At 39.0% G+C, this 20,929-nt stretch overlaps 1 protein-coding gene across 1 annotated transcript; it reads right to left on the bottom strand.

Moving 5' to 3' along the window:
* Window positions 1–301: 301 nt before the first annotated feature.
* On the bottom strand, window positions 302–20,884 carry esyt1b (extended synaptotagmin-like protein 1b). The gene is made up of 52 exons (XM_032550006.1): window positions 20,216–20,884; window positions 18,850–18,891; window positions 17,733–17,867; window positions 16,808–16,881; window positions 16,664–16,736; window positions 16,477–16,566; window positions 16,252–16,307; window positions 15,994–16,114; window positions 15,735–15,911; window positions 14,895–14,977; window positions 14,662–14,710; window positions 14,473–14,562; window positions 14,266–14,361; window positions 13,114–13,185; window positions 12,933–13,019; window positions 12,567–12,716; window positions 12,337–12,450; window positions 12,088–12,264; window positions 11,724–11,809; window positions 11,592–11,640; window positions 11,315–11,404; window positions 11,122–11,217; window positions 10,955–11,026; window positions 10,761–10,847; window positions 10,522–10,668; window positions 9,909–10,015; window positions 9,639–9,819; window positions 9,360–9,536; window positions 9,197–9,279; window positions 8,485–8,533; window positions 8,297–8,386; window positions 7,689–7,784; window positions 7,487–7,558; window positions 7,041–7,127; window positions 6,791–6,937; window positions 6,575–6,711; window positions 6,354–6,417; window positions 6,179–6,273; window positions 5,938–6,079; window positions 4,931–5,107; window positions 4,759–4,841; window positions 4,058–4,106; window positions 3,851–3,940; window positions 3,668–3,763; window positions 3,511–3,582; window positions 3,343–3,429; window positions 3,114–3,260; window positions 2,878–3,020; window positions 2,321–2,452; window positions 2,138–2,240; window positions 1,832–1,881; window positions 302–1,575 (listed from the first exon to the last, which is right to left on the bottom strand). The coding sequence occupies exons 1-52, from the start codon at window positions 20,579–20,581 to the stop codon at window positions 1,548–1,550; spliced, it is 5,463 nt and encodes a 1,820-aa protein (XP_032405897.1). The 5' UTR covers window positions 20,582–20,884; the 3' UTR covers window positions 302–1,547.
* Between the last annotated feature and the right edge of the window lie 45 nt (window positions 20,885–20,929).

Here is a 20,929-nt window from a genome sequence, read left to right as displayed (position 1 = left end):
GGAGATTTTTTTTATAAGACAAAATAAAATATCTGGGTTCATTTAGTCCATCACAACCAGAATCTCGAGGTTCCGCAGCTGCTGCGCTCCAGACCGCAGTATGGAGAATCTTAGCTGTAGGTAGCGGTAAAACAATATTGCCACATGTAAGCTGTAATAGCTGGAGTTCCTACATATTTGATAGCCTAAAATCTCTGTGGAAAGTCGGTTAGCGAGTTGCTAACATGTAAACAAATGGCGGTTCCGGTCAGCGGCGGAAGTCGCGCCCATAAATCACGCAAAGCCTCATGGGGGCTAGAAATAAGGTGGATAAACTCTGTTTTTATTCTAATGTTCCCTCACATCATCTTCAGTTTGTAGGCAAGTTCTTATGTCCTTTCATAAATGCATAGAAACATATTTTCCATCAATCAATAATACATCCATCTGAATTCAAAAGCACATGTAAAGCTGCAAAACAAATTTATTATTATTTTTTTTTACCATATTTCAGCAAACAGGATTCAATATGATCTCAAGTTGTTGCAAATATACAAACTTATAAAAAGAAAGCATGTGAAGCAAACAAGCTAAACTGTAAAAAAAAAAACAAATGTAGAAAAATAATCAAGCTAGATGGCAAAGTGCAGTAAAATGATTATAATTCCTAGTTTATGTTTGTCTTCAAAGGGGCAGTATTATGGATTTTCCAAGCACAATGTGCCATTTTATAGCAAAACCAAATAACTGTTACCTTGAGTTGTTATGAAAATCCTATATATATATAAAATATGACTTAAAAGACACAGTCTTCAGCATGTCATCATAATGTTTCTCCGTTAAGACGTTATAATTTTTACCAGAGTTGCACTGAAAAGCAGCAGCTCGTCTAATGAGCTCAGATGACGTGCAGTTCCATCAGGTGTTCACTAATTGCTGCTGCTGCTAGTTTGAAGGAACTGAATGGGTGAGTCGGGGTGGGGGTGGAGGCTCAGCGTGGAGACTGCAGCTCTGAGGAGGACCTTTGTGGACAAGGCAGCGCTCCGTGAGACCAAGATTAAAGGATTACTCAAACACGCATGAAAGAATCAAGGCAACACTCCAGGTATGTTTTTGATGAGAGTATAACATTATAACATGATGTAAAGCTCAAAAAAGATGATTTTACATAATACTGCCCTTTTAAGATAAAGCTTTGAATACTGAAATGGCATCAAAACATTGATTAAAGGATACATATAAAACATATTTGCCCTTCAAGCATAAAACTTTCCTATTTTACCATTATTAACCAGGAAAATAAACAAAGTTCTTCAAAGGGTTCTTCATCATCCACTTTCTCAGCTCCATCTTTAAACTTAATTACTTTCCTTCTACTTAACTGCTTTGTCACCTTATCTGTGGTGCAGGAACCTATATGCAGTGCAGTCCATTTTATGCTTCATATTAATACACAATAAGCTTGGTGGATGCAGTTAAAACTGCAGCAGTGGTGGGAAAGAGAAGGCATCAGTGAGAGTAACAGCAGAGTTCGGTTTTTAAACTCTCCAAGTGGGTGAGCAAGGCAGCTATTCAGCATCATCAGTCAAAGTGAACCTGCAATAAAAATAGACATTTAATGAAAAGCAAAAAAGACCAAAAATCTTACCGCATCCAAAGGATTAGACAAAGTACTATCTACTATCATCTACCACCAAGTCTAGTCTCAATTCTTTATGAACAAAACATCTAGGCTACAACATAAAGTAAGATGTTAATATTTTCATGAAAATAAAAGAAAGAGATGTATCTTGTATATGATTTTATACAGAACACATCAGAGTTTGGGTTTCATTCAACATGTTCTGCTCACCAGTCAGTGATTCCAGACTTCAGGTCAATCTGGGCCAACTCAATCTGCACCTAATGGAAAAAATCAGCAACTGTAAGGGGTGATTCTTCATATGTTTAGTTATTGTCAGTGTGACATGCATGTCAAATGTAGAATAAGTCACGAGTCAAGCTGCATGCTGAACATTCTTCCTGTTTTTATTTGTAGCGTTTTCCATGCTTTGTGGAAAATCCACATAGCATTGTATGTAAACTCTTGATCTTAGGTTGCCTGCAGTCAGGGTGACAAGAGTGATAAAACTGTGTGTGGGTGCAGTTTCACACTGACCTGTCCAATAACATCCCGGCTCCTGAAGGAGGCGGAGTTGTTCTTTACTGACACACTGAGGCGCCTGAATCTGGCCTCGTCTTCAGGCAGATCATACTCAAACCTTAAAAAATATTTAAAAACGTGAAAAAACAGTTAAGAAATAATACCAGATTCAAACACAAATAAAGAAAATGCTTTTACCTTTCATTGTATTCTGGGTTGAGGTCTCTTTTCTTCACTGCTGTCTTTTTCTTAGTGGCTTTACTTTTGTCAGGCAGCAGCATGAGGGAGACGTAGCTATCAACAGCATCCTTACTTTGGGACAACAGACCTCTGTGTACAAAGAAACAACAAACAGAAACTTTATCTATCCAAACCTCACTATTGAGGCAAGTTTACTGATAACTTAGCCAAACACCCAGTTTTAATAAATGTATATTAAGGATTTATTTTAGATCTTAATTTTTTATATTTTTGTTTTTCAAATGAAGATGCTATTAATTTCTGGAAAGAATGTAACTGGATGTTTTTGAGTGTCTGTTTTATATAGTCAGAAAAAAATGTGTCTTTCATTATGTTATTAATTTCTTTTGTCCACATTCTCATTTACAAACTGAGGCTGACTAACTGAAATCATTAAGATCTGTAATTTTTTAGTATAAAACATGTTGCTCAACTCTTGTACCCTCTAAAAAAAACTGGCCTGTGCATAAAGAAATTATAAAAAACATTATAACTGTAAGTGTTTCAGCACACACCTGCAGGCATGGACGATCACAATGAGCTTTTTCTCCTTTGAGGTGTATGACAGAGACAACTTCACCTGGCCATTTCCAGGTGCAGGAGCAGCACAGGGCAGAGTCCCTGAGCCAATCATTTCCACCATCTTGGAGCTCAGAATCTTTTAGAAACAGAATGAGACTATCAGTAGTAGTCATCATATCTAAAAGCATTAAGATGAAGTATGCCCATATAATTTTATATATGTCATCACCTTGAGTTCAGCCCTCAGCAGGATCTGACTGTCAGGTAAGGCTCCATCTAAATGAAACCACTGATCCAGGACCAGCTGTGGTGCCGCGAGGAGCTCTTTGACTGTGATCACCAGCGATCCCATTGGCTGGTCCCAGCCACTGGACAACTACAATGTAGTGAGAGGGATAGTTAGTTTCAACTGATTGTAAGCCTATTTACTACACAACACCATACAAAAACCGTCTTGCCTTAGCCACAAGCATCTGACGCTTAGGGTCATGGATGATGAAGTAGAAAGATTCGTTCCACTTAGGACTGGCGCTCCGGTCACACAGCTGAGGAATGATGACAAACACATTACTGGATAAATATGTATCATTCCAAGCAGAGAGAGTAGAACGTATTAGGAGTCTCACTTTAGTTTTGGAGGTTTTTTCACCCAGAACAAGCTCCACTCCTGCTTTGGGTTCTTTTCCACTCTTCTTAAACTGCATCAGAAAGATCGATGTTATGTTTTACATTAAATCATGTCTATCTAGCAGTGATGATGAAAAACAACAACCGCTGACTTACTGGAAGTGAGTGTGCCGCCTCTATGTAGACAAAGAGTAGAGCCGCAGAGGGAACAGCTTTGTTCTGATATGACTGCAGGGTTTGAAGCTGCAGCACCTGTAAACATAAACCACAGAGATAAATCTATGTTGCTGGCATGGTTCTTCAACACTAGTCTCTAAAAAGCCATTCGTGAGGGCCGACCTGTTCTAGTCTTGCTGGGTTTGACACAGTAGGAACCCATTCCAGAATCAGGTGAACTCGTCCAGATTTCACATCTTTCAATGTGAACCACTGCAGCAGAGAGATTCAGAGATGAACGGGCAAACCAACACCCTTCATTAAACAATGTAACAACACAAAGTTCAGAAGGCTTAAGATGAGACTCGGGATCATGAGTTACTGACTAACCTGATCTGTGTACTGTGATCTGATGACATCATTCAGCTTCACAGTGAATCTGTAAACATATGATTTACAAGATTTTACACTGCTGTAACATAACTTTCTCACATATTTAGCAACCATTAACTTCAATGTATTTTATTTATATTTTATGTGATAGAACACAAAGTGATTCGTAACTATGAAGTAAAAAAGAAAATGATACATCTTTTTCTATTTTACAAATAAAAATCTAAAACTTGTGGTGTGTACGGTATTTGCATTCATCTCTCCTGAATCCATAGGAGAGATGGAACCACAGGGCAATTCTGGAAGAAAAGTTGCTGCAAAATACTTGACTCAATACTTGACACTCTGTTATAATGAGCCTCTTGGCTGTTTATCCCATCAGGTTAGGAGGACAGTCATGTCTTGGTAGCACTGCAGTTGTGCCACCCTTTCAATTTTTCTAATGATGGATTGAACAGTGCTCAACCTGGAATGTTGTAAGTTATGATATAATTTAAAGTTCAGTTAAGTACTACTTCGTATTGGTCTATCACATAGAAATTCTGCCAAAATAGAAGTTTGATGTTGTAACAATATAAGTGCATAATATGGAGAGGTGCAAAAGATATGCATACTTTTGATCATTTCTCTCTATATTGTAAAAAGCTCTGGCTTTTTTTCTCCTTCAGTAATTTATAAAAACTTTACATGCCACACACCTTCCTAAGAAGTCATCTGAATCTATATCCTTATCAAATGCTTCGAACTTGATGTCCTGATCGCTGCGGCCACTCAAAACTACCTGTTTAAATAAGCAGAGATGCACATCTTCAAAAAAAACAACAAAAGAGAAAACAAAAGTTGCAATATTTGAATCACAAAACTGCCCACCTCATACATTTCGTTCCATGTTGGGTTTAGATTCTCTTTGATGACATGACTTTTAAAAGCGATGTCACCGATATGGATTTTGACATAAGGGTCACTTTTGCCCTTCACCATGCCCCCCATTAGGTTGTCTTTTGCCACGAGATTCTGGGCTTCCAGCAGGTGGATCCTCAGCACCCCCTACAGGAGGAAGATATAAATTATTAAAACAGGCACAATGTTGCTCATTATTAGCAACAAAAAATCTGAAATTCATCTTCATTTAAGAGTGCATTACACGTCACTGACAGAATGGTTACTTGACTGTTGCAAACAAATGAGTGTTTCATCCCTTGTTAAATGCTCGTGTTTATTTTAAGTTTCTGGAGTTTTTACAAGCTAACATGACACAATAATATCTGCACACGATAAGAAGACTGAAAACCAGCTCCAACAGATGCTACAGCAGGATATTTGAAAGGACAAATGAGCCTGGAGTTATTTAAGGACCGCTTTCAACAGGCGGAAACTCAGCAGCGTCTGTCCCTTTTACTCCAAATCCAGTTCATCAAATCCAGTTCATCAAGCATCTTAATTGACATCACTGTTTATTAAGAAAAATAATTGGACATACATTTGAGTGAAACATTCTTTCTAAAATGTTCCTCATTTGTTACTGTGTGAAGGTTTCACAATTATACCATTATCACTTTAATTCAGTTTCCTTATAGAGCACCAATTCACAACACACTGCAAGCTAAAGTATTTTAGAAAAATCCTGCTGTAAATTCATTAGGAAATTGGGTGGTGGGCCTTTTCATCGTACTAAAGATTATATTTATAAATAGACAGTTAAAGATGCATCAAGACCTTTTTTCAACTTTGTTTATATTCACTAGACATGAATTCATCAAAATTTCTGGCAGTTTATGGAAGTTTGTGTTTTTGTTTAAAAGCATTAACATGCATTAAGTATTAGCTGTTGAAAGCTAATTCTGTCACTCCAAACTTCAGATAATCAGCAAACCCACCTGTTTACCAAAGTCCTGACCCGGTACTGTGCGTGGTGGAAGACTTGGAGCCACTTTGGGGATTTCTGTGACCTTTGCTGGTGGTGCTGGGTCAGTGGGTAGACCTGTAACTGTGGCCTGAGCCAGACCTCCTAAACCTGTCCTACACTCACAGATAAACAGAAAAACACATTAGTTATTTCAGTCTGTTTTGCTTGTAGTTCATATTTCCCAAAATATTTGTGAGTCAAATTCAACTCACTCCTCAGTTTGAACTGGCTGTGGCTTCACGTCTCTGTCAACCTGAGAGTGTGACTCAATCTGAGGCTCTTCTGCATATGCTGGTTCCTCCACCGGCTGGCAGAAAAAGATTTCAGTTACAACAGCGGAAACATTTAGGACATAGTTACTGTTGCCTTTTCTGTGATGTGCCTTACTGCAGGAGAATGGGATGTGTCACGTGTGGGTTCAGGGTGTGCAGGTTGGACTACAACAGGAGAGCTGAAAACACATTGAACCATTGGAAAATATAAAAGCCAATCTGCAGGAAAACTACATGAATGCTGAACTATAAAATTCCTGACTTTCACTACATTATAAAGTTCAGCAGTAAAAGTTTAAACTTACTTATTCTTCAAAGCAAATATGAATAACTCACTCATTTATTGCCACGTTTGGGCTTTTTTTCTCCTCTTCAGCTGGTTTGCGTATCTTTTCAGTGGGAACAGGGGCATCCTCTTCTTTTGAAGCAGCGGCAGATGTCTGAGGAACTTCTGTTAACCGTGTGTCAAGGATCTGCCAACAACAAATATCCACTTGGTCGCTACTATGCAAGTTCAATGGAGCAAATCTAGGCGTGTAAATGTTGTCATACCTTCAGCTCAGCCCTGAGGAGGATTTCACTTTCAGGTAAAGCTCCGTCCAGATGCATCCACTGGTCCAGGACCAGCTGAGGTTCAGAGAGCAGCTGCCTCACAGGGAGCACCAGCGATCCCATTGGCTGGTCCCATGCACTGGATAACTTTAGATAACAGGACACATTAGCAACACAACTTAGAACTTTGACCATTCACTTGATAGTGGGAGAAACCTTATTAGTGTTTTGAAACATTTAAGACATCCACCTTCAGTATGAGCATCTCTTGGTGGGGGTCATGAACGGAGAAGTGGAACGCCTCACTCCACTGCGGTGATCTGGAGCGTTCACAGACCTTCAGACAGAAAAGTATAGATGAAAGCAGAGTTGAATAAAATACCCCATAAACTCATTATTCTCAAAATATATATTTGAAATTTTATTCAAATGTACAATTACCTAACTCCTATCAATTCTGGTATTATTTTTGTAAAGCAACTTACTTTTATATGTTGAAAAATATAGGGTTTTACTTAGCTATTGCTTACCATTATTGTTAAGGAATTTTGATAAAGACATTGATGAAATGTAGTACTTCGGTTGCTAAAACTGATTAAGTTTGACTAAAGTAGTGACAAAGTATATAATACCCACAGTACAGAAATTTATGTCATAGAACATTGTGGATTATTCCATGAGTTTGTTGTTTCATACCTTGGTTCTGTGAGTTGTGTTCCCAAATTTAAGCTCAGCTCCAGCTTTGGGCTCCTGACCGCTCTTCTTAAGCTGCAACACACATCCCAATATGAGAAGAGCTTATATTCCCTCTCAGTAATTATGGTTTCAGATTGAACACAAAAACCTCAAAACTGTTCCTTAATCAGTAGTTCCTACTAAGAAGTTTTTTATGACTCACAGGCAACGAGTGTGCTCTGTCCATGTAAACAAAAAGCAGTGCTGCAGTGGGAACAGCCTTGTTCTGGTAAGACTGGAGAGACTGCAGCTGCATCACCTGAAATCAAATAGAAATCCGTCACAGTGACTCAGCACTCAGGACGAAATACAATAACAAAATCATTTTAAGCTTTTGAAGTCTGACCAGCTGTGTCTTGACCAAAGCATAAAAGAGAAGAGTGTGAAGCAGGCTCCTTGGCAGACGGAGCAGTTTTTAATCCATCAGAATATGAAGGAATTACAATGTTATCCTCATTTAGGCATGAAAGCGTACGTCCCTCTCCTTTATTTAATGTTTTACTGAAACCCCAAATTATGCATCAAGGCATGTGCTGTCAGTTAATGTTTGCAAAAATAGCAAACATTTTTATTTGACAGATTAAATGAAGAGGAAAGCAACATTTTCAGTATTTAACTTGTGAAATATTAATCAGAGCTAATCAAGAGAAAATTAGGCTATTCTGATTTCTAGTCCACTGACTAGTGGAGCTGTATTCAAATGAACTAAAAAAATATCATTAAATAGAATTATAATAATAGTAAAAGATATTTAATAAATATTATATTAACCTGTTCAAGATTGTCATTACAGGACACTGTTGGGACCCACTCCAGAATGAGACGAACACGACCGGACTTCACATCATTCAGGGTGTACCACTGAAACAGAATTATTTATTTGCAGGCATCATTTATTTGCATCCATAAATGCATCCAGGAGGATTTATTAACACTGTGCAAAGAAGAAAAACACAAACCTGATCTGTGAACTGAGAGCGGATGATGTCCGAAACACTTATTTTGAACCTGTTGAGAATGAAGAACATAATGTATAATATGATAATATAAATAAACATATAATATAAAACCAAAATAAAGCTATCTTTTTAATAGCATGAAATAAGAGAGGTTATTCACACTAGGACTGCACAATGTCAGATAAAATATGTAATTCTGATACGCTTGCTGAGAAAATCTAACCAAATGATTGGATTACAATTAATCCAGTCATACTGATTGATATTAATTATGATTATATGCCATATATTCCATTGTCTGTTAGCTTTATCATCTCAACCACTAAAAATACACATTCAGTGTAGTCATCGAGTGACTACACTGAATGACTACACTCAGAGGTCATCAGATTAGCAGAAAATATTATTAATGAATGCATCAAATCAGTCCTTTGCATTTGGGATACTGCGATGATGATTACTAATCGATATGTTGTGCAATTCCATTTAAAATTAACTTCTTTCAAGCAAACCAGGAAATGTTAGTCTATAAATAGAAGAAAAAAATGCTATATTCTATAAGATATCACCCTCTAAGTTCTGTTATTTGATTTTAGATTCTTATCTTCTACATGTTTTATGGTTTTAATATTATTTTCTGTGGAGAAGTAACTTTCAGTAAACATATGTTTACTGAGCTTCATGAAAATGCAGATAAGACTGTCAGCCTCACCTGCCCAAGAAGTCATCTTTGTCCATATCTTTATCAAACATTTCCACCTGCACCTCCTGCCCTGACTGAGGCCTCAGCACCACCTGAGGACACACACAGCAGTTTGCGTGAGTGTGTGAGAGTCATTATAAAGTCAAAACATGCACTGCTGTTTAAGACCAACCTCATAGAGCTCATTCCAGACTGGGTTGAGATTCTCCTTCACCACAGCGCTTTTAAACATGACCTCACCAACGCTGATCTTTGCGTAGGGATCACTTTTGCCCTTCTTCAGACCACCCATAATGTTATCTTTAGCAACCAGACTCTGAGCCTCCAACAGGATGAGTCTCAGGAGTCCCTGTATGAATGACATATTGATTTATATTCAATTAAAGCTTGTTGTGTCGTTTGTCTTAAATGCAATAATGCAATACTATTAAGCTCTATTTATATATGTTACCTCACTGGCAAAGGTGAGGTCTGGGGATGTGTGAGGGGGTTGTGTTACTGCCGGGCTCGGTGATTCTTCCACTTTATCTTTCTTCACATCAGCTGCAGTTTCCTTTACTTTATGAACCTCCTCATCCAAAAGCACTGAGGGAACAATAGTTTCCACAGGAGGAGTGTCCACTGAAGCTGACCTAAATAACAAAGAAGCAGCAAAATCGAATCAACTTCAAGAGGTACTTAAGTGAAATAAGTGAGAATAAACTTTTCTGAATTATTTTACCTGAGGATTGTGTCTGTCTCTGGCATGCGTTTTGCTGGAGTGGGGTCTGACACTACAGAGACTTTAGTCTTTTCCGTAGCAACAGGACACTTGGTAGGAACCAACATCTGTAATTAGGTTAAGTAAAAATAATTTGCTAATTAGATTTACTGGAGCCCCAAAAGAAAAACAAACCGAGGAAGCAAGAGCTCAAAAAAGTCCTTTAGAAACCTGAGAAATTATTTTCTCAACCCTGCTATATCACCTATTTGAAGTATGCATGTATGTTGCAATTAATGAAACCAGTGGATTAAGATAGAATTCACCATGTTGTCTGTGTTGTGCAGTATGTCATGATTGGGTAAGATACTTTTGCTGTAATGTTACTTCTTGTTTTTTTTACTCATTTCATATCTAAAGGGGCAGTATTATGTATTTTCTATTCATGTAGAGCCATTTTACTTAATGCTTGAGCATTGGACCACGCTACACAAACGCAAGCTAGGTAGGCAACAGTATGATAGGAGCATTAGCTACCACCGCAAAATGGAAGATTAATTAAAGACAGAGAGGTGGACCTATTGGAAGTGAAAAAAACAAAAGATTTAGACAAAACAAATTCAGCCCATCCTACCTTGAGTTCAGTTCTTAAGAGGATTTGACTCTCAGGTGAGGCTCCATCCAAATGGAACCACTGATCCAAGACCAGGTCTGGTTCAGCTAACAACTCTCTGACAGGGACAATCAGAGAGCCAATAGGCAGGGTCCAGCTGTGAGAGAGCTAAAAGAAGACAATTCATAATGTCCCATGTAAGCTTAGAAGTATTAATCCATAAGAAAACTCTCTGTCAAGCTGTGTGTCTAACTTCTCACCTTAAGAATAAGAATTTCCTGTCTTGGATCACGAACAGGGAAGCAGAACGCCTCATTCCATTTAGGTGAGATTGTACGATCACACACCTTCAGAGATGGAAGAATCAGCAAGAAATGACCAACAAATAAAGCAAAGAGCCAAACCAACCAACCAAGCCAAAATAAGGATATATGATTGGGGTTTTTGATCTTACTGTAGTTTTACGTGACATTTCTCCGAGTCTTAACTCCACTCCTACTTTTGGATCCTTTCCACTTTTCTTCACCTAAAGACAGAGAAAAATAATAATTTTCTATGATAGTTCCTAATCTAGCTGCCCATTTAACCAATTATTCACCAAAACATTGCTAAGTGACTCACTGGTAAGCTATCTGCTTGTTCGACATACACAAACAGGAGACCGGCTGAAGGTACTGTCTTGTTCTGGTAGGATTGTCTGGAGTAGAACTGAAGGACCTGAAGCCACAGAAAATATTAGTATAAGTATTATTATTATTTTTTTTTTAAAGAAAAGCTTGCAATGAGGTGATTTTTTAACTGAGAACATACTAACCTGATCCAACCCATCTGGTTCTGAAGAAGTTGGAACCCATTCCAAGACCAGGTGAACTCGACCAGTCTTCACATCACTGAGAGTGTACCACTGATGAATAGAGACAAAACACTTCAATATGGGAACAAATGGGTCTGTTTGGAACAAACTCCTTCATGTGGACATGTAAGAAATTACATGATTCATTTTTCACTAAAGTACATAATAAATCTGGAGATAAGAATACTGATGAAATATCGTTTAATTTCAGCTTTTTAATTTCCAACAAAACTCCCACCTGGTCCATGTACTGAGAGTCAATGATATCTTTTAGACATATCTTCAGCCTGCAAATCATAAAATTAATTATTAAAAAGGGATCATTTAAAATCTAATTAGAAAACAATATCAGTGAAAGATGCAAAGCTACCTTCCCATGAAGTCATCTTTCATATCCATGTCTTTGTCAAACACCTCCACATGCAGCTCCTGACCAGGGAGCTGGGTCAGAACAACCTACACAGAAAAAGGTCACAATGCTTTCAACATGAAAATGATTGCTTCATGTTCATTTTTAAATGAACAATAATTGACAATCAGTCTCCTGTGACTGAACATAACTGTTAAGTGAGTTAGGTGGAGCACATTCCACAATACTAAGCCTGGAATCTGTAAAGCTAATGAAACATTACGTGTTGTTCTTCTGTATATATGTCTATCATTTTCAAGTACTGGATTGAGACACATGGAACAAAAAATCTTAATCAGTACAACTTTAATTAACAGACATTTACCTCATACATCTCATTCCAGGTTGGGTTCAGATTGCCTTTTATAACTTGACTTGTGAATGTTTCGCCTCCGATGTTGAGCTTGACATAAGGGTCACTCTTGCCTTTCACCATTCCACCCATCAGGTTATCTTTGGGAACAAGATTCTGACCTGCCAGTAGGTGAATTCGAAGCAGTCCCTGAATACAAACACGACATAAGCTATTTTGTTTGCTTGGGAAATTATATTCAATTGCATTGTATTTCATTACCTCAGTAGCAAAGCTGGGATGAGGGGAGGACTGCTGGGCCAATTGCTTCGAAAGTCCAGCTGCCACATTAGAAGAGACCTCAGCTGAAATATGATCCTCATCTAACCACAAGACCTGTGTTGCGCAGGAAAAAACATGGAAAACAGAGAGATAGCACAAAATGTCAACAGTGAGCTTGACATTTTGTAGAATATAGGGCAGGATAAACAACAATCAGCCCAACTATTCACCCTGAGAACTGCGTTGATGTAGATGCGACTCGCAGATCCAGCGTTTTCCAACTGGAACCACTGGTCTAGAGAAAGATGGGAAGTTTCCAGTACACGGGACAGAGGGATGGTCAAATTGCCCAACGTCTGCACGCGGTCAGCATCCTTCACCTGATAAAAGAAGACCAAATTACGATAATGACCAATTCACTGATATCAGATTACATTTGCTTCATATCCAATTTTTAAAATTTATTTAACAACCTTTATTTTGCCTGGAAATTCCTATTGAGATTAAAATGTTCTTTTACAAGAGAATCCTGACCAAGAATGGCAGCAGCACACAGATTTTACAAAACATTCACAACAAAATAAAATGGCTCCTACCTGAACGTTTATGTCCTTAGCGCGAGGATCTTGGATAAAGAAAGTAAAAGCTTCCTCCCACTCTGGGTTGACGGTGGTGTAGCAAATCTAAAAGAGCAAAAAAAAAAAAAAATACTATATTTACAATGCAGAAAAAAGATCCCAACTATAGTAGTTCAGTAAGTTACTGCAGCAATTTCACCTTGCTGTCTCTGGTTTTTCCCTGCACAGATATCTGCACCATGGGATTGGGCTCCTTATTTCCCTTCTTCATCTAAAGTTTTAGCAAAATAAGAACACAGTAAGATACATAAAGACATTTTTGAGCAAGAGCACAGCAACAAAGAAACAAAAAAGAAACAAATCCCACTAAATTAAAATATCTTAAACAAGTTGATATATTTCATAAACTGAAATCAAAAGGTGATATGGAAACATTACAAATAGAATTTTGATTTCTGGTCATTTTGATATAGAAAGCATCTAATAAAAACACTAATTTAGTTTATCAGTAAATTAGAATATTACATTGATATTTTCAGAGCAGAAATGTGATATTATGCCCTCATCAATCATGGGGGAAGAGGGTTGACTTGATATCTATCCAGTAGATAGATCGTCACTATCACTTGTCAAGAGGAAGATGAGTGACACAATACCCAACAATAAACAGGAGCTGAAAGATAGAGCAACTTGGGCTTCCTGTACACAAAAAGTATGAGTTCATATTTTGTGCAGAATATGAACATATCTTTCAGCAGACCCAGATTTTTGCACTAAAAACCCTTTTTATTTGTCTAACATCTGTTGCTGAGAAACAGATTTTTGTGTTTTCATTTTCACTGACAAACAAATTAAAATAATCAATTTATGTGTTTTAATGGCATTGTTGAAAAACATTTTTCTCAATGATATCCTACTTTATTAAGATGCGTCTAGATCACATAAGTCTGAAAATGTGGGCATGTCTATGGTTTTGTGTGTTTTTGAGGCTACCATAGCAACAGAAACGAGTTATTCTCCATGGTAAAAAAAGGAAGTGTGCTTAACAGCAACACCCCCACACACACACACACACAATGATTAAGTGTGACTCTCATAGCTGTTCCCTTTGCTGTTAGATATGCCACCACATATTAACATGTACTCAAATAGTGTGTGCAGCAGTGTTGACCTATGTAAGGTGCATTTTTCTACAGCAAAACAGAGTGATACAGCAGCTGGAGACCAACACAACAAAGATGTGGAATGTAAGACAGATGGCAGCTCCAGTTCTGCCCCAGTTTAACCACACAGGAAGCAGCTCTGAGCGACGCACGTATGTGGGCAGAGAGGGCAGAGATATTTGACTCACGGGAAGTGCCTCAGCTTTGTCGAGATACACAACCAAGATAGCTGAAGAGGGAGGGTTGGAGTTCTTGCTGGTGACGCTTTCATTCCTTTTTAGGACCTGGGCGAATTTCACAAACATTGTTTGAATTGTTAAGACTTCGAGAAGAAAAATACAGGCTGGAACAGATGATTCATTTTTGCATTTTTGTTTAAATAGAAACGCTCCAACCTGCTCAAGTTGTTCAGTGTTAGACTGCAAGGCCAACCACTCTAGCTTGAAATGAACGCGTCCGGATGGAGTGTCTTTCAAAGTGAACCACTAGAAACAGGAGTGCACTCACATGTTTGCATTCTGATGACTGTCTATAAATTGTGTTTATAGACAATTTAGTCAAAGTTATGAAGGCTTATCACTTACATCATCAACAGCTATGGACTTTTTCACAATACCCAGATCTAATTTGGTCCTGCAGAAAAATAAGATGTAACATAATACCGCTAACAATTCATTACAGCTAATAATAATACAGCCAAGCTAATATTTAGGGCTTTTTTTCCCTACTGTTTGCAATTGGTGACAAATGAATGGTGAAAAGCGAGCGTGACAGATTTTAACAATGCAAAACAAAGACATGAATTATCTGCGTGTACCTTCCCAAGAAATCATCCTTGTCTGTGTCTTTGTCATAAACCTCCACCTCCAGCTCTTGACCCGGCACTTCATGGACAATAACCTTACATACAACACACACATAATGGCATGAGGACTGACAGAGGGATTTGCTTGGGAGCTGTCTGTGTGACATATGAATGAAAAATGATGAACATTTTCAACACAGAACGAGTCCAAGTGAAATGAAGTTCTATAAACTGATGAAGTATTGAAAATAGTTGTGGTCAGAAGTTTACCATACATTCCTTACAGGCATGGATATCAAATGACTAACTTTTGAGTGTAGTCCATAAGATTTGAACAGCTTTGTGAAAGCAATTCAGGTTGCAGAAGAAGAAAGGAAGTGCCTGCTTTGCTTGACTAAAATTTAAAGTGGCCCACATGAACAAACCAAAATCCTCTTAGAGACAGATTTGATGGCCAGATTAGACATTTTTTGGACAATTTGGCCACAATGACCCAAAGAATGACAGGAGGATTAAGCAGAGGGTTTTAAAAGCTAAACCATACTAGCTGTAAAGCATGGTAGTGGTAGCATCATGCTGTGGGTCTGTTTCATAGTTATTTGTCGAAAGAGCTGTATCTCTTCAATGAGCCGAGCCATAAAATCCTGCTCTCTCTCTCCAGAGAGGAAAGCCACTTCCAAATTCTTCCAATTTCATCTCAAATCAATAGCTATATGATCTCAATCAAGTCAGAACAGATTTTGGAATAAAGCAGGAATTAACCTCCAGAATGATCCCAAACACGACCCTGTTGTATGCTGAAGGGGTATTGCATAAATCTTAAATGTCTCAAAAACGTGCCCTTTTTCTCACCTCATACATCTCTCCCCATTTGGGGCAATCTGTGTTATCGATGTGTTTGGAGGTAAAGGTCTGAGGCCCCATCCTTAATATGGCATATGGGTCAGATAAGCCTGCCATGACCCCTTTCACATAGTTATCTTTGGCAACAAGATTCTGTGCCTCCAGCAGGTGGATGCGCACCACACCCTGAGAATGAAAACAAGAGCAAAATAATATTTTTATCCTGGGATGCGAACTAATGTAAAACATGCAGGAAGCGAGGCTTTACCCTGGGTAGCGGACAGCGTAGTTGAGCCACATGTAAACCAGGGACCAGTGGGACAACAAGACGATTGGGCAGCACCAAGAACGAAGCAATGGCGTCCATAATCATGCTGTCTGACATAACACTGTAACAGAAAACAGTTTGATATTTCATTAGCAGAAGAAAAAGAAGAAACGTTTCAAATGTTAAAATGTTTCTTAATAAAAATAAACTCCCTATTGCTGAGTAAAATCCAAAAAAGTCTTTCTCAGCATGACTTACTTCAGTCCAGGAATGTCCAATAAATTGGTCAATCCAGTCCAATTGATGTCCAGTTTCTGGGAAGAAATGAGAACGCTGAGCAAAAAGTAAGTCAATCAGATCTGACAGAGAATCAATAGCAAGATAAAGCTTTCAGACTACACAGGGTCACATGATAGTCGCATCAAAGTGAGGTTATTGAGCAGCATGAAAAGGACAAATAGAGGTGACTTTAAATAGACCTACAGGCCGACGGATGAAAAACATGGTGACGGCTCCCACTATGGGCACATCTCCAATCAGAGGCTCCAGAATCACTCGCATCATCCCATGTAGCTAGTGGCAGAAAAACACAAAGGTTTAATTGGAAACCTTCTATTCCATGTTGTTTAATAAGCATGAATTTATTTTAAAGCTGGACAAAACGACAAACCTGAATTCCTTTGACTCCCGCCTTGCAAAAGTATCTTTTCACTTCGACATTGATCTCCACATTTCCAACGTAACTGAGAAAAGGGGAACATTGGCGTTAGTTACAACAAGCTGCCAGACACGAGAAGAAAGGAGAAGCAGTTACCTGATGTAGAGGTCTAGCAGGACTTGTCCTTTGTCGTTCTCTGTGTGTGCCTTGATGCCCACCACCTTCATGGCCTGCAGCAAACAGGGAGCGCAGATGTTTTTTAATCAAATGTTTCATTAGTTAATAAAGTCATGTCATAGAATTTTTATGGTGATTTGCAAAATCATATATACGCCTTCAACTTTTTCACATTTTGTCACATTGCAACCACAAAGCCATTTTTTTACTGGGACTTAATGCAGAAGACTGACACGTGGTGTTTCACAAGTAAAAATATGAAAATTGTTGCTTGCATCTTTATTCAGCCAATGCCTTGTATTGTACCAAAACCTTCTGCTTGAATTACGGATGCAAGGATTTGGTGTTTGTCTATACCAGCATTGATTATGTAGAGACTGGATCCATTGCCCATTCTTCACATCCAAAGTAGCTCAAGCTCAGTCACATAAGAAGGAGAGCATCTGTGAACATTGATTTTCAAGCTTTGGCACAAATGGATTACATAAATGTGTGCTTCTTTAGGGTCATAGTTCACTCTAGCTCAATTCATTTTCCTATCTATTCCATGTAGTTTTCCGGTCTCTGATGAAGAACAGCACCCCCACAGCATGATGCTGCCAATTATCATATTTCACTGTGCGATTAGTGTATTCAGGGTTTTGTGAAGTGTTAGATACTCGTCTCATCTGAACAGATCACTTTCTTCAGTGCTTGCTCTGTCCTCTACATGGTTTGTGTCAAACAGAACCCCATTTGAGTTTTTTTCCCCCAACAGCTCATAGTTGACTGTCAACAAATTATCCAACCTGAGCTGTTGGATAGCTCACGAGCTACCGTGGGCTTCTTTACTGCTGATAATATCAAACCCTTCAAAGTCCTATGAATACTTTTGCAGGACGCTCTATACTCTTGATGCCATCACCTTGTCTCCCATGTCCACTTTGGTGAAGCTGAGCGTCTGGAGGTGAGCGCTTGAAGCTCGGATAGATGGAGCGATTGTTTCCATCAGCAGCTTCTCGAGGTATTGGCCCACAAACGGCCACACCTGCTGCAGTACCTGGACAGGAAATTGAGCACATGGTAGAAATGTGATTTACATGTGAAAATCAGCCATACATATCCTCAGACTTCTGCCTCTGTTGTGATAAGTGAGCTTTGGGGTTTGGCTATCTAATAACAAAACTATTTGTAAAATGCTTCAGTGGCCACAAGCAATAATAGAAGAATGACGGCGGCAACTGACAAGCGTAGAGCCTTCCCAACTGTTAACCCACTAATGATATGCAGTTCCTACATGGATGTAGGAACTCATTTTCATATTAACAGTAAATGCCCTGCAGGTGGCAGATTTACAAAGTTGTTAAACGTTTTGTTAGTTTTGTTCAGTTCCCCCAAGGAAAGAATCAAAAGGCAGAGGCAGTGTTTGGCTTTATGCCTCTGTGGCTCTGGAAAAAAAATGCAGATCGTTATAGTCTGGCATAAGTAGGGAGTGAGTCATCAGCAGCCGACTCCTGTGGAGGACAAAAAGAATCTGCTGACCGGTCCTCAAATAAGCAGTCTCAAACCAGAGCTTTGTCTGTTGTGAGACACTCAGATCCCGTGGTTCATTTAGCTGGAAAAAATGTTATTTTTCCAATGTGCATACAAGTAGCCTTAGTTTCTCTGGGCCGAAAGCACAAAGGGGCTGCAGCTTTTCTTTTTTTAGTTTCAAGGGAATAAAAAACTCCTCCCCCTTCCTGTCAGCCTGGTTGGCTGCAATGAAATGGAAAAGTTGAGAGGGCTGCCTGGAGCAGGGCCTGCTCTCTGCAGTACAGTACCTATACTAGGGGTGTGGCCTTCACAGGGACATGGCAGCAGCAGCAGGAGCTCTGCTACCGTTTGTCAGCTAGCACTATCTAATAACCTACCACATGCTGTCAACTTTCAATCAGCAGGGCAGCTGTTATACTGGATAGACAAACGTGCTTGTTGAACTTGAAAAAAGGACCTAAGGTCACACATTAAAAATATGAAGTAAAGCAGATCATGCATTATCTCACCTTGTTCAGCCATTCAACCTTCTCCACGTCTGGAAAGTTGACCTGAAAACAAAAACAATACAGAAACCTACTTTAATTTTCTGGAGCATAAACAACACATGCCAGGATAGGGAAATGATTCAGTAAGAGAGAATGTCAGGAAACCTCACCAGGTACCCTCAGACACGCCTCAAAGCAAATTGCTTCAAAACAACATGAAGGTTGTTGATGCAACAGCTCCCAGCACAAATCTTACACTGAAAGATATGCAGTATCTCTGATAAGAGACAGGAGAACTGTGTGGCCATTTTAAGTGTATGTAATGCTTTTGCTATTAATATTTTATTGTGTTTTTGTTTTTAGGTGAATCTGAATTTATGATGTTAGTTGAGTAGAAATCAATCTAGAGAAGAACTTATTTAATACTTTAATGGAACGTGGCATGGTGCCTAGTTGTGCAAGCAATCACGGAAATCACGAAAGGAACCCACAGCAACCTCATCTGGGTGTAGCACCATGCTTTGAGTCTAGTCAGGCACATGTGGGTTCTGCATTATAGCTTTGTCTCCAAGCACTGAGAAGCAGCAAGTATAAATCTGCATCGCCTGCAGCAGAAATCTCCAAGACAAGTTCAAAATACAGCCGCGGAATGATTAAAGTGTTTAAAGATACTATCGAGTGCTGTTTGTTTTTCCTCTGAAAATGTACACTGACAAGAACAGCTCAGCTAGGTAATTAAATATGAAGTTCCACCATAGGATTTTACAAAACACGAAACATAAAAAAAACGTATTTAAGAATAGACTGATAATCCTGCTCTGTGTGAGGATGTAATTAACTAAGAATCATTCTGATTGGTTAACTTTAGAAAACACTATGGCAGATGGGTGAATTTAGAGCGATTTTAACATTTATTCAGAATTGCCCAAGTCACATATGAGTTGCAAAGGTTTTCAGTTGAAGTGTTTCATATTTTCCATAAAGATCTTTAATAATGAAATCTGGTCATTAAAGCTTCCACGTGTTGTATTGTTGTTCTAACATACAAATGTTATGCAAAGAAGGAAATTGATTAAAAATGTGGAAACAATTATTTTTGCACATTGTATTGCATGCATTTATTTATTTAAAAAGATAATTGATGGAAGATGTTATAAAATAATAAGTGATTTATAGTGTGACACGGTATACAAAAGGCTCCTGATTTGGTAATTTATCTAGGAAATCATCCTGTAATAATGATATTCTCAATAATTTGATTGTAGAGTCTCGTTCTAGGTCGTATGCCTTCAAGCAGAGGTTACTCCAGGTCAAAGTGAACTGAGGGGGGGATTTATTACTGTTGACAGCTTTTGCTATCTTGAGAGGTTTTGATGTTGTTTCTTACCCACGCAGGGAGGTCTCTCCTGATTTTGGATGATTTCATGGACGTGTACTCCTCCTCGTTGTCCAACAACTGGATAGCCGACCTCAGACGCTCTTCCTTCGCCTCTCGAGCATGTTTCCATCCCGTGTATACCATCATGCCGCACACCAGCAGGCTGGTGCTGACTCGATAGTACCCGGCCAGATAGACGGGGAGCAAGGCGCTCAGACATTTCCCGAAGGTCCACAGCACAGCCACGGCGCTGATCCCTTTGGGTTTGGTGGTTTCTGCTCCTCTCACGTTACTTAACGCTTTCTCCCCGGCGCCGCTTGCGCCCGGACCCTCTGCGCCCTTGGCTTCGGTAGACTCCGGCTTGTCGTCCTGCATTTTTTTTTTCTGGTGTATTCCTATTTAACGAGCTGAATGAGAAGTACTGGGTTGGGACGGTGTCGGAACGAGCCTGACGGCTAAAGTTTCATCTCCACCGTCACAGACCGTTGGAACAAACTGACGGCTGGACGTGAACTTCGGATTCCGCAGCTGGCTAAATCAATGCAGGCATGATCAGTCAGTACATCAGAACATTAGCATTAAAACATGCTTATTATCGGTTGTATAACGCAGTTGTTCTGGATGAACACGGGACCAGAGAAAAGTACCAAGCTCCGTGCCCCACCCACGTCCCGTTAGCTGCATGAAAACACGCCCACGGCAACCAAAAAAAATAAAAAATGC

The sequence above is a fragment of the Xiphophorus hellerii genome, chromosome 20, assembly GCF_003331165.1.
Source record: "Xiphophorus hellerii strain 12219 chromosome 20, Xiphophorus_hellerii-4.1, whole genome shotgun sequence".
NCBI classification, from domain to species: Eukaryota; Metazoa; Chordata; class Actinopteri; order Cyprinodontiformes; family Poeciliidae; genus Xiphophorus; species Xiphophorus hellerii.
The sequence above is the reverse complement of the archived record's forward strand: the minus strand, read 5'-3'. Positions and strand labels throughout refer to the sequence as shown.

Excerpts from the sequence above, each read along its gene's own strand:
- esyt1b (XM_032550006.1), bottom strand. The coding sequence starts at position 20,581 with ATGCAGGACGACAAGCCGGAGTCTACCGAAGCCAAGGGCGCAGAGGGT. Across the intron at positions 8,387-8,484 it reads GCTCTCAGTTCACAGATCAG|TGGTACACCCTGAATGATGT; the intron begins GTTTGTGTTTTT and ends ATTCTGTTTCAG. Across the intron at positions 6,938-7,040 it reads AAGAGATGCTCATACTGAAG|TTATCCAGTGCATGGGACCA; the intron begins GTGGATGTCTTA and ends TGTTATCTAAAG.